Source organism: Pseudorca crassidens, chromosome 20, assembly GCF_039906515.1.
Source record: "Pseudorca crassidens isolate mPseCra1 chromosome 20, mPseCra1.hap1, whole genome shotgun sequence".
Classification (NCBI taxonomy): Eukaryota; Metazoa; Chordata; class Mammalia; order Artiodactyla; family Delphinidae; genus Pseudorca; species Pseudorca crassidens.
In genome coordinates, this window is record NC_090315.1 from 52746344 (window position 1) to 52760347 (window position 14004).

The following is a 14004-nucleotide window of genomic DNA, read 5'->3' on the forward strand; positions in this document are numbered from 1 at the left end:
AGGCTTAGAAATTAAAGGCATATTTGGAAGCATACAGGAATTTCTCCCTCAGCTATCTTAATGGTGTTCCCCCTTAAAACTCTTACGGGGAGCTTGTGTTCACATGCCATTTGCTTTTAGATCCTAACGATGACGATAATAGCAAATGAAGTCAACATTTCGAGAGCAGTCTGACTCCAAATCCAGAGCTCTTACTCGCTCGATCCAAGATATCTCTCCAACTTAAGGTGATAAAAATATTTCATATTTATAGAGCACGTACTACGCAGCAGACACTGAGCTAAGTACTTTGTATGTATCAACACATTTATTCCCCATGACGACCCCATGAGGTACAGTAGAGAAACTGAACACAGAGAGGTTAAGTGATTTGCTTAAAGTTGCACAGCTTGCGAGTGACAGAACTGGGATTCAAAACCAGGCATTCAGCTCTAGAACACAAACACAACTGGGCAGCAACTGTAGCTTCGGCAAGCATTCATTTCACAAACGCTTTGTGGAAGCGCTGCACATACACTGTGAATCAAGTTACTAATCATTTCTCTACCTTTGCTTTTGTGGCAAGCAGCCCACGGCCAAATACCTATCTCTCCTAGAGCTGGACCCCAGGCCCTTGGGGAGCATATTTTGGTAAAAAATGTTGTGCATGAACCTTGTCCCTGTTTACAGCCTGTCTTTCTTACACTTATTTTCCAACAATCTGATTTCCCCACTTAAAAAAAACAAGATATTTTACTTTTTAGAGTTTCCTCAATCCTGGAAGGAGGCAGGATGTAAAAGAAACACACCGATAACATAACTATTATAGATGTTCCTAAGTGTCCCTCACACTTCTCTTTGCCTTCTATATTAAACATTTTGATCTCTTAGCACCCTCTAGAAGCTGGACCTTTGAATTTCTAAATTCTAACCAGCACCAGAAGAAACACAATTAAATCAGAACAAAGCAGCTGGATCACCATTTCTGTAGTTTTTAATGGATTACCTACTTATTTTCATGTCTGGAGTGGGAGATGAAAGACAGGAAATAAGGGAGCCATATGTGCCAGGTGTGGGTATCCCACGTAGGACTTCAGCGCTAGTGACATCTGGGGCTGGATAATTCTGTTTTGAGGACCTGTCCTATGTATTGTAGGAGAGTTAGCAACATCCCTGGCTTCTTCCCACTAGATGCCAGCTGATTCCCCCCTTGAGTTATAACAAGAAACATCTCCAAACATTTACCAAATGTCCCTGGGGGGTAAAACCGTCCCCAGTTGAGAACCATCAATTTAGTTCCAACACTGTGGCTTCATCGCTCCGATACGCTGTTCCTTCTTGCTATATTACGCTCCCTTCCTCTTCCTTATCTGACGCATTCTGCCTCACCTCTCCAGCCTTGCTGCTGTTCCCCCAAGGAAAGCTGCTCGTGCAGGCAGAGGCATCACTCCCCCCACGTACCCCCACCCCTCCCGCTCCCTTCACCAGCCCCATCACCACCACCGCCATCCAGTCAGCCAAGCGCTTTACGCTAAACTCTCCCAGGAAACCTCGGAGGCAGCATCCTGCCAGTGTGTGTCGCTGAGAAAAATGAAGCACAGAGAATAACAGGGAGCAAATTGTAGAGTCAGGATCCAACTCCAGATCTGATGGTCCCAACCGTGTGACTTAACATTCTGATCACATGTGGTCTCGCAGTTGTTTTTGTAAAGGGCTGTGTCCCACCTACATCCTGGGCTCTTCTGGGAAGCATCACTCTGCACCTGTAGCAGTGCTCAGCCAAAGAGGTGCTGACAGAAACACACCAGCAAGAGCTACCGCCTGGGCATCTGGAATCCACCCAAGTGCAGCCCCCTTGTCTCCCTGCAATGCTACAAACATGGCCTGGCATTGATTCCTTGTAACGCACACCTTCTCTCTTTCCAGTGGTGGCAGGTTGAGAAGGTGAACCCCATCAAGCTATACGAAGAGAACAAAGTCATTGCTGGGTTTTCCCTTCTAAACCTGCTCTTCAAACAGGGCCGTGCTGGCCTCATTCAAGGAGTGGTGGACAAACTCATTGGGCTCTACAACCAGAAAAAAGTCAAGCCCGTGGTGGACTCCCTGTGGGCCCTGGAGGAGGTAAGGATGATGTTTCCCCAGCAAATAATCTCTGTCTTTTTAGTCAGCTTTGGGCAGCCAGATCCGCTCTTTTATTAAGTGATTTTTCTCCAGGTTTGTTTGCTTTAAATGAGGGTCCTAAAAGTCATTGTCCTGTAGTATAGAGTGCTTTGGATGTAAGAAATACTTTACGTTTCGTAGTGGTTCTCAAACCACGTGTGTCAACATGCCATTCATGCCATGAACCCTTCCCGGGTAGGTCACCAAATCTTGATGGGTGTGTACGATTCACCTTGGTTACAAGAGAGCGTGTACATTGTGCAGCGTCAGTTATATCCTCACCATGTGAGTGTGTGAGATCAAGGCCAGGGCGGACAATGGTTCAGAGCTGAAATGATTTGTGTGCCAAGCCCCGATGCTTGGAGCCCCTTCCAGACCTTGTTAGCTGCCACCCTGGGCACTGTAATTATGAATGAATTGTTGGATCTAGTGTTTGACTGAGTCTTTTTATTAACTGATCTGCAAAAAGTTCTAGTATTTGAAAGCATTCCTTGATCACACAAAAAAATTAAGAGCCCCTTGTGTCACCTTTAAGGATACTGAATTGTGAACTGACCATATTGGTTCAGGGGAGATGTGCTAGGAAGAGGCAGCATCTAGAAAATTCTTCAGGACAAGGGAAGTTTTGGACATTTGGGAAGCCAGTCACGGTAGCTGCCCGTGAGGAGAAAATGAAGAAATGTGGTCTAGGTTTCAAGAGGCATTCCACTAAGAAATCTTGTAGGTCAGGATGTCATGACCTTGGCTTCAGGGAGCCATGAAGCCCCTGAGAAAGATGTGGGAGTGTGTTTTTTGCTCGTTTGGCTGGTTTTTGCATTTGCATGGGGCGTCACGGACACCTTTGAAAAACTTAACAAAAATAACATTCCATGGAACAGATAGTAGCTGTCATCCTGGCAAGAAAGCTGGTGTTATTTGCTTAATGGACTAGGTTGGGCAAAATCTAATGGCTTTCCTAAGCACAGAAATCCCCCCCCCCCCGCAAAAAGGCTTTGTGGGAGTCACCATGTAATCAGAGGGGCCTGGTCCTGGATCCATGGATCAGGCCTATATATGCCTCTCTGATACTGCAATATCATGAATGATACTTTAAAAACCCGACCACCAAAACCCCTTGTTTCTTATGGTAAAAGAAATACATGCTTATTATAGGAAATTCCTAAATTAGCCAAAAACATAAGGAGAAAATAAATTGCAAGTCCACATTCCAGAGATAGATAACATTGTTAATATTTTGGTTTGCTTCCTTCCAGTCTTTTCTCTACAGCACACGCTCACTGTAATTCAATGTGTTACCAAATCAGATCAGATTATCATACATTCCTTCTGTTGTGTAAGTTCTAAGATGGTTAACCTATCGTTATACTTGGGTCAAATGTTTTAATTCAGTGGGTCAAACATCCATACGGTACTCACTATGGTATGTCAGTGGAATAGACAAGGGCCGAACTGCAGTGGCTGTGTCTCAGAGGTCAGGGAGGAGAGAAAATGTGAGCTACCTGAGACCAGGGCTAAGAGATTAACTTGACCATGGAGGAAAGAAGGGGACTTAAGCTCACTGCCCAAAAGGGACCCAATGAATCTGGTAGCATTTAAGTGAGGGATGAAATCGAAGAGGGGTCTGGTTGGCCCAGTGGGTCCTTGGTTTAGTAGTGGAAATCATTCCTTGGTTATAATGCAATTGAATCACCAAATATGGATTGAATATCTATTACATGCCCAACAATGTGCAGGTGTTGGGGGTACAGTGGCAAATAGATGGCCAAGATCCCTGAGTTTCAAGGAGCTCACTTTCAGAGGGGTGGGGAGGGGCAGAAAATACTCAAGTGAACTAAAAATAAGTAGGGTATTCTCCAATTGCATTAAGTTCTGGAAGGAGGCAAATTAGGGTATATGTTGGCGAGTAAGTGGAGGGAGGAGACAGTTTCCACAGAGCAATATTCTTCAACCTTTATTTCATTATTGCTCCCTAAGGAGCTTTTTTAGACTTTTTTTTTCTTAATCAACCACCTCTATGAAATTTTAGTACCGTAGATACACCAGCCATCTACCTACCTACCTATCATCCATCTGTTTATGTCCTGGATGTGTATTTGTGCTTTACATACATTAAAAGAGTAAGATTTTAAAAAATCCTCCGAGAATCCATTTTTACCCCTTTGGGGGTGGCCTTGCTCCCACTGAGAATGCATGCTGTAGAGTGGCTTTCGATAAGGAAGGCTAGGTGTTGTTTGAACTGGGACATGAAATAGGAAAAAACTGGAAGAAGAGTATGCAAGGCAGAGAGACCCTCAAAAGCAAAGGGACAAGGAAAGATAGATGTTTAGCAGCATCTCTGGTCTCTACCCAGAAGATGCCTGCAGCACCTCCCACTGCCAGCTGTGACAACATAAAATGTTTCCAGACATTGTCAAATGTCCCCCAGGTGGGATGGGGACAGAGGCGGAATCTTCCCTAGTTGAAAACCACTGCTTTAAAAGAAGCCATATCGGTTAAGACAGTTACCAGGAAAACAAAGGAAGTATAGGTCACTAGTCATTCACAGAGGAGAGAAAGAAGGCTGCTGCCATGTTGGCCAACAAAAGCACCCACAGCCACTCATCAGTAACACCCACCAACTTTCTGATGGTTCTCTTCTGTAATGTTTACAGACATCTTTTTAGAGCTGCCGGTGGGCCAAGCTTAGCCGTTTATCAAGCCCACGCAGCTCCTCTGGGCTTGAAGAGAATAGAGCATGCTTATTACTTGCAAACCTCCAAAGGAGGACTATAATGATTTTCCCCCCTCCCCTTTGGTAAATGATTTCACAAAATTGCTTCTCAGGCCAGCTCTATAACTTCATCTATGGAATAGAAAGACCATAGGGATTAAAAGAAATTTCTCTTGGGCTCTCTGAGAATTCAGACTAGAAGATTTAATAATATCAGAGATGATTAGAGTTTCTTTTTAGCCATCTATCTTTGACTTTATTGTAAATGTAATACAAAGAGTGAGTGATATGCTGCAGCCTCCAGATACTAAACGTGCAACTGGTTTGCTCCAGATACTAAATGTGCAATTGTACATAAAGTTGGAAAAACAGTTCAGAGGTGGGAAAGGGACAAAAAATACTTACATCTGTCAACCAAGCAGCAGACACATTACTGCGCACCTGCTATGTGCCTGTACTATGTTAGGATGTCAAGTCTACAGAAGGGATAGGTCACTTGTTCCCTGATCCTTGCGTTTATGACTTTGTTTCAGAGACAACACTAAGACCTAGAAACAATTAGAGAAGAACTTCGTTTTTCAATCATGGGGTGTTTGTTTCAAGTGTGACTGGATTTGAAAACAAGAGAGAATGATGTTAAGGAAGACTGAATGTTCAGGGATGGTTTTAAGAATGAGGTGGGTCTTGGTTGAGATTAGCAGGATATAAATTCTTAGGATGATGTTGCAGTTAAAAAAACAAGGTATTATCAGGAGGGACAGTGTGAACAAAATCAGAGAAGCAGGAGTGAGTATAAGGTACATGGGGTAGAGAGGTCTGGAAAAAAAGCAGAGGAACAGGAACAAAGGAGGAGAGGAGAAAAGGCTGGTTCAGTCAATAGAGTCAAATCTTGGGGGCCTTCACTGCCAGGCAGAGGAGTGTGAGTTGACATTCTGGGTGAGGGGATTGCTATTAGAGACTGTGGCCTAAGGAATATGACACCCTTTGATTTCCCAATTCCCAGAAGCCCATCCTAGTCCCAAGTATGTTGCTAGAAAGATACACACCTGAACTATCCAGTTGTGGCCTCTGATCAAAAGTGCCTTTACCTGTCTGCTGTTTAATAGTGCACAGAGGGCTCTGTTATGAGCTGAATTGTGTCCCCCCTCAAACTCATATGTTGAAGCCCTAACCCCCAATACCACAGAATCTGACTATATTTAGAGATAGGGCCTTGAAAGAAATAATTAAGTTAAAATGAGGCCTTTGGGCAGCCCTTATCCAATCTGATTGGTGTCCTTATAAGAAGAGAGATTAGGACAAAAAGAGGCACCAGGGATGTTTGCATAAACACCATGTGAGGACACAGTGAAAAGAGGGCCATCTGCAAGCCCAGGAGACAGCCCCAGAATGACACCAACCTCACTGACACCTTGATCTTGGATGTCTAGCCTACAGGATTGTGAGAAAATAAATTTCTGTTATTTAAGCCTTCCAGTCTGTGGTATTTCATTATGGCAGCCCTAGCAAATGGACACAGGGCTGCAGAGAGATCTTGGCAATTTTGAAATATTCTATTAAAGATATTTTACAACATAATTTACATAGAAGTCTGTGGTTACACTCTCCAATTATGGTACCATTAGCCACATGTGGCTATTCAAATTTAATTAAGATTAAGTCAAATCAAAAATTCAGTTCCTTGGGTATACTAGCCACATTTCAAGTGGTCAGTAGCTGCATGTGGCTAGTGGCTGCCATATTGGACCATGCAGAGATGGAAGAATGTTCCCATCCCTGCAGAAATTCTCCTAGAGCTGGTCTATGAGATGATGTCATCCTTCTGCTTGAAGGTAAATTTGTCTCCCCAGCAATCTGGCATGATTACCTTTAGTAAATTACGTTAATTGTGCCCTTCCTTGTACACTTCTCTTTGCCTTGGCTGTAGTGAAGTTCACTGACCAAATGCAGTCACTTATTTAAGTGCTCCAATCCCTCATTATGTGTCCCCCACATTTTTCCTTTCATGTTAATAGTTGTGGCTTAATTATAATGTGTCTTTCATTCTATGACATCACAAAACCTATACAGAGATGGGTCTGCCTAAAAGAATAAGTTAAGGAAAAATAATGTGGTGCTGAGCTTGATAGGGACCCTTATCTGACACAGAGCAAGAGGCTGACTGGATAAAAGGCAGATTAATGTTGAACAGGGAGGGTGGGATGACTCAAGAGAGAAGGATGGGTGGAGGTGTGATTTTCAGTTTTAAAGAAGCCACAGGCTTCACCTCCAACACCAGACTGAAAAGAAAGGATGAAGCCAAGCATCTGAAACATATACCCAAACCAAAACTAAGAGGCAAAGACTCGAGGAGAAACTATGGAAAGTCCCACTTAATTATGGCAGTTGGTGACTGGCTCGTGGAGACCTTTTTTAAAGATTTAGAAGCTCCTTCAGGGGCAGAGTTGGGGATAGGGAGAGTACTTAGAAGCATCATCCAGAAGTGGGCAATGTATTTTGTATCATGTGTACTTTGGTTTGGTGGATGGACGGGGGGCAGGCAAGAGGTCATTGAAGACTTTCAGACCTGGGTAGGCAAGCCCCAGACAAAAGTGGGGGAAGTGAATGGGAGGGAATGAGCAAATGTGAGTCATTGGGAAGGATGAAAATTGGATAGAAAGGACAAAGGAGATGCAAGATGACCAATGGTCTTTCGACGTGGGAAACCAGGACTGGGGGTGCCAACAGTGTGATTTGAGTTAGCAATGATTGAAGCTGCCGTGAAAAAATTGATGAGCTCAGATGTGATTTTGGTTTAAGATGATGGTAGAACGTGCAAGTGATGTCCACGGTCAAGTCAACCATCACATGGAGGTGAGAGATGAAGGCTGGATAATTACAACTACTGCTGCTACTGACATTTCTAGAGGATTTACTGCATGGCAGGCATTGTTCTAAATGTTTTGCATGTATTAACTTATTTAAACTCTCCAACAACCCTAAGACCCAGCTACTATTACCCCCGTCTTACAGGTCACAAAAGTGAGGCTTTGGGGAAGCTATACTTGCCCAAAGCCCCGGCTTATAATTGAATTTAATGGAAATTTGAACCCCAGGGAAGTGTGATGCATAGAAGTTATTGAAAAAACATGGCTATGAATAAACTCAATTGAACAAAAGAAGGAGCAACATAATCATATTAGCAAACACTTAGCGTAGACTGTTTATATGTGCCAAGTAGTTCTCCAAGCAAGCGCTTCCTATGAATTAACTCATTTAGTCCCCACAATAACCCCGAGGGGTGGGTACTGTTACTCTTCCTGAGATATAAATAAGGAAAGTAGACTTAGATGAAGTTAGCTGCCCAAGCTCACACAGCTGGTGCATGGCAAAGCTGGCATTCAGACCGTGGGCATTAACTTCTCCACTGTAGAAGGAAGAGGGTGAGGACAGAATCCTAGCATCCCCCACCATTCACACAGTAGGGAGAAGGTGAGGCATCCCGGGCAGGGCAGTGGTAAAGGGACCACCATGACAGGTCTTAAAGTCAGGCTGCTGACAAGTCAGGAAGTACGGAGCAGAAAAGCCTTTGAATTTGGCCCCGGGGTCATTGTTGACCTTTCAGAAAGCCTTTCAGTAGAATGATGAGGGCAGAAGTCTGAAGGCAGAGGGTCAGGAAGAGAATCATGGGCAGGACAGTCTGACAGCCAGCATAAGCCTCCTATTTGGCACTGAGCAGAAAAAAGGGCTGGCAAATAGCCAGGGGGTGCTGGGTCCAAAGAAGGGCTGTTTAGAAAGTAGGTTAGGGGTTGCCTAGGGCTGGGGGCATTTCTGTTCAGAGAGATAAAAATGTTCTAAAATTAATGACAGTTGTATAACTCTGTGACTACACTAAAAACCATTGTGCTGTGCACTTTAAATGAATGGATTGTATGGTATGCAAATTGTATCTCAATAAATTACACACACACACACACACACACAGAGGGAGAGAGAGAGAAGGGCTATTTAAGGATGGGATAAGGGGACATGGGAGATGGGAAAGAGGTACAGCTTGGGAAGTCAGATTGCTGGCCTCAGTCCTTACTAATATTCTAGCTGCATGGCCTTATAAAGCCGCACATTCAGCCTGGTCCATCCTCCCAGTTTTCAGATAAGGAAACTGAGGCTGCAGAAGTAACCACTATGTTTGCTTTATGTCCCTTTCATTATTTTTTTTGCTGCATGCCCCCCTTTCAACATAATCACCCCCGGCTCGCGCACACATTCCCAGTTTCCACGCACATTCTCCCAGCATGCCCTGCTCACGTGTTTTCTGCAATTCCGTCACGCCCCCAACCCTGCCGTGCACCAGGGCTCAGTGTGCTCTAACTACCCAACAGATCAAGCACGATGAGTCACAGCTCTGGGTCAGCATATTCATCTGCGGCAGGCTGAATAACAGCGCCCTCAAGATGCCCACATCCTAATCCCCAAAGTCTTCGAATATGTTACCTCATACAGCAAAAGGAACCTTGCAAATGTGATTAAATTAAGGATTTTACGATGAGGAGATTACCCTGGACTATGTGGGTGGGGCTGATGTAATCACAAGAGTCCTTACAAGAGTGTCAGGAGAGCTAGGGTCAGAGGAGATGTGGCAAAGGAAGCAGAGGGAAGGTGATGTGATGCAGGACCACAAGCCAAGGAATGCAGGTGGTCTCTAGAAGCCGGAAAGGACAAGGAAGCAGAAGCCTCTAGAAGGAAACAGTCCTGTGGACACCTTGATTTTAACCCACATAGGCCCATTTCAAGCTTCTGACCTGCAGAACTGTAAGAGTACATTTGCGATGTGTTAAGCTACTAAGTTTGTGGTACTTTGCCAGAGCAGCACTTGGAAATTAATATGCCATCCATTCAACAAGGAGCAACCAGACAATCACAGCAGTGGGAAATTAGCCCTGGAGGAGGGTAGCTGGATGGGGGTGTGACCCACCCAAGCATGTGCCACATCCCAGGGAAAGGCCTGGAAGCTGGAGAGAGATGGGGGTTGGAGCATCCAAGCCTCAACAAACACGCATGAGGCTGAACACAGAGTGATGGGGAGGCAGGAAGGCCGGCCCTGGGAGAAGGTGGGGTAGGTGGAAGCCCCTGCCCATTGCCAACTGTCCCCATCCCTCCGGCCGCACTGGACCATTGTGGCTCTTCAGAAACCTGAGTCTGTTGCCTCCTCACCTTTATCTGTGCTCTTATTTCCACCTCTCATGCCCTTCCCTCGTCCTTGTCCTCCTGCAAAATTCCTGCCCACCTGCCAAGACGTAGGGACGGTGTTGACTCTTCTGCCATAACATCCCCAACATCCCCAGTCTTGCCATGACGCCCACCCCTGGTTAGGAAGCCCTGCTTTCAGGTCCCAAGGGTTTGCCGCCCTCACTGACATGTTCACTGACAGTTACCTGTGAAAATGGAGAAGATAACTGTACCTTGCATCAGTTTGGAAGAACTAAAAGGTGCTGACCGGACAGTATGAACTGGCAAGCTGCTCTTACAGCGCATTGCAAATGTGTCCGCCACGGAGTTGAGGTCTTTGCGGTCAGGGACTCTTAGGCAAGGTACCAAGCAAGGAGAACACAGGATGCTCTTGGCAGAAGGTTCCCGGGGCCTCAGGACAGGTACTTCCGCTCCTTGTTAAGAGGTCTAGGAACTCAGCTCTGAATACACATCTGTTACGAAGAAAACGATCACTCTTGCTTTTACACCTGTCATTTGGCTGAAAACACATCACAAATCTGGGTTTCCTTGTGAGCCAGGGACAGGGTCAGTGCAGACTGCTCTTGGCTGTGTTTTCCCATGACCCAGATGAGATTCTGCTGCTTCCAAAGGCTGGAAATGGACATGTCTGTTTGCTTCTGTTTGCCTTCCTAGGTATTGGAGGAATCACTTGATATGTCTTATTTGCACGGTGGCATCAGGAGGACTGTTTTCAAATATTTTCCGAGGTATCTGTCCTGATGTGTTCATCACGGATTCTGGCCTATCCGCTAGGCCAGAGAAGAGGGATAAATAACTCTTCTGCAGGCCAAGATCATTTGAATAGGAGAACATAATTTAAATCAGAGAACACATGAATAAAGGTCATATCCCGGCAGGGAAACACACTGTGGATGTTGCCTTCACGTTCACCTTCCAGAATCCATCCTACTTCCTGAGCACCCCTTTCATCCACTGAAAATGGAGCTACTACCACGTTCCCTGTTATTGCAAAGGATTTTATATTTATTGTGCCATCACTTGAGCCGATATGAGTTGAACCCTTGCAAACTGTAAAGCTCTCTGCCAATATGTGGCGTAAGATAATAGGCTAGAGCAGCTCCAATCAGGTGGGATAAGCTTTGCAACAGGAAGCAAACATACTGGGTTTCTTAACCCTCCCACTTCTTGGCTCTTTGGCCTATAACACTTCATTTCTCTGCGTCTCCTTTTCCTCGCCTATAAAATAGGAGCAACTGACCCTATTTCCCGGAACAGTTGTATATTTGTTCCTAGGGCTGACATAACAAAGTAACCCAAACTGAATGGCTTTTATTGTCTCCCAGCTCCGGCGGCCAGAAGTCAGAAATCAAGGTGGCGACGGAGTTCCTTTCTTCCGACGGTTGTTAGGGAGAATCTGTTCCAGGCCTCTCCCCCAGCTTCCAGGGGTTTGCTGGCCGTCTTCAGCAATCCTTGGCTCACAGAAGCATCACTGTCTCTCTCTGCCTCCGTTTTCACATGGTGTTGTGTGTGTGTCTGTGTGTGTGTGTGTCTGTCTGTCTGTCTGTCTGTCGGTCTCCAAATTTCCCCTTTCTCTAAGGACATCAGTCATATTGGATGAAGGCCCACCCTGCTCCAGTGTGAACTCAACTAACTTCAGTGACCCTATTTCCAAACAAGGTCACATTCTGTGGTTCTGGGGGTTAGGACTTCAATATATGAATTCGCAGGGGGTGGGAGAGGACAGGACACGATTCAGTCCATAACAAATGGCGAGTCAGATAAGATCAAAAGGGAAATATTTTGTGAGCTATAAGGGGATGCAGAGACAAGATTTCCCATAAGGCTTCAAAGGGCAGGCTCCGGAATCGTTCAAGCCCTCCAATTATAGCTGTGAGTCCTTGGGAAAGGTACTTCGCTTCTTCTCTTCTTTCTCCATCTGTGAGATGGGATAACAGCAGTGCCTCCTCTATGGGGTCGTTGTGAAAATGTCAGGGGCAATGTGGGGGGCGGGCACGGCCGGGCGCATGGTAGAAGTCAGCCTCTGTCATCACCCTGAGGGGTGGGAGGGGTGGGCCCTGTCTTTCTATCCTCTGGCAGGTGAATGCCCCCAGGACCCATTTCCTCCCTGATTTGCTGCTGTGTGATGCAGGCAGGCAGGCTAACTGGGGTCTTATGCTTTCCTTCCTTCCTGAAGGCATCAGTAGGAGCTGCTTCATGGAACAGAAGCTCAGAGCAGCACAAACGATAAATACGATAAATACGTGGCTGTTTGGATCCTCTGAGCCTCCGCCCATTTCATCTCAGATTTCTAAAAACTGTCAGCTGGTTTGGGGAGGCGCTGCCAGGAAAGTGCCGTGCTCTGGTTAGTCATTTAATAAACTCTAAATGAGCAGCTGTGGGTACTGGACAAGTGACAAAGTAGTAGTGGCAGCTGAAGGTTGCTGTTTACACTGAGCCAGGCGCTGTCCTGAGCACTTCACGGGCACTGGCTCCTCTAGATTCATAGCCATCCTGTCAGGAGCCATTATTTCCCCATTTTACAGATGGGGAGACTGAGGCTTGGAGAGAGGGCTAAGTGGCTTTGTGGACGAGCTCACATAGCCAAGAAGTGGTGGGGTCGAACCTTGAGTCTCCGGCTGGCTCTCTCCTAAAGCTGAGCTCGTAACCAAGTCTCAGCCCCTCTGGGAACAGGGATGACTGTCCCAGGCCCTACACCCTGCTTGCCCCGTCACCCTGATCGGAGGCATCCTGGGTCAGGAGGGAAGACTTGGTGTTCGAAACCCCGGTGCCTCTGTCCCTAACTTCTGTGAGTGCAGACAGGTGACTCTGAATCACAAGCCTTAGTTTTCTGCCTCTGTAAAATGGGGCTGATGACCCTTGCTCTTCCTTCCATGTTAAAGTCTGGGGCAACCACGTGTCAGCTATAAACTGTGTGCTGTGTACAAATGTCTCAGAGTGGGCACTTAATACAATTTTCGTTTGTTTCTTCCTTTCCCTGTCTCTTCCCCAACGCATGTCACTTTCATCGCTCCCTGGCACACTCACACGCATTGTCAAACAGCACTTGGGTGAGGATGGGGCCGTGGTGCGTCAGCTGACAGCCTCAGCTGTCAGATGCTCACCTCAGCCCTCTGGGGTGGGTTTTACTCAGGTGAGGAGAGCTGATCCTTCTCCATGACATGGGACATAAAGGGCAGCACAAATTCCCTCGACTCCCAGGCCAGTACTCGAGTCTCACCTCCTCCCTCTCTGCCGGCCACAGTGACTACAAATTATGAGCTAGTTGGGCTATTTTCCTTGCACTCTTATTCTTGGCAAGTGAACACGTTCCAAACGATCATGCTTACCATCCAAGTCACTGTATCCAAGGCTGTGGTGGGAAGTGTAGAGGTGCGCTGCACCCACCCCCCATCAGCACAGCATTTTACTTGCCTTGTAGGAATCGAGCCCCACAGTAAACCCACAGAAAACCCACAGAGACAGGCAGGTCAGCTGTTATGCCCATTATACAGATTTTTAAAAAGAGGGACTGAGCAAGGTAATTTATACTAGGAGGTAGAACCAGGAATCCAAGCAAGGTTTCTTATTCTGGAGCTCATGTGTGTTTGTGAGTATGTGTGTTTGTACGTGTGCTTGTGAATATGTGTGTCTTTGCGTGTATGTGTGAATAGGTGTGTGTATATATGTGTGTGTTTGTGTGTCTACTGTGCTTATGTGTTTGTTTTGCCTCTTTCCCCAGCATTTTTTCTCACAAATAAAAGATTAAATGATATAAATATCATATGACCACAGTATAAATTTAGAAAACAGAAAAAAGAACTAAAGATCACCCATAATTGTGCCACCCTAAACAGAACTACTGTTATTGTCTTAATGTACCCCGTTCCTGGCTTTGTTCCTACACATCCTCTCCCCTGCCACCCCTGACAGTTGTTAAGTGGCCC

At 45.8% G+C, this 14004-nt stretch overlaps 1 protein-coding gene and 1 long non-coding RNA gene across 3 annotated transcripts in view; one reads left to right on the plus strand and one right to left on the minus strand.

Moving 5' to 3' along the window:
* Nucleotides 1–14004, minus strand: part of LOC137215338 (uncharacterized) — a 234144-nt gene that overhangs the window by 202041 nt on the left and 18099 nt on the right. The gene's annotated exons all lie outside the window — the stretch shown is intronic.
* The window catches only part of VAT1L (vesicle amine transport 1 like), a 148387-nt gene that overhangs the window by 74622 nt on the left and 59761 nt on the right, over nt 1–14004 (plus strand). The window contains exons 7-9 of one of the 2 annotated variants that reach the window (XM_067720439.1): nt 1906–2100; nt 7649–7702; nt 10733–10834. In XM_067720439.1, coding sequence (XP_067576540.1) covers nt 1906–2100; nt 7649–7702; nt 10733–10819 — 336 coding nt within the window. In that variant the 3' untranslated portion in view covers nt 10820–10834. Of the gene's footprint in view, nt 1–1905; nt 2101–7648; nt 7703–10732; nt 10835–14004 lie in introns of those variants that run through there. The other variant, XM_067720438.1, reaches the window with a different exon arrangement.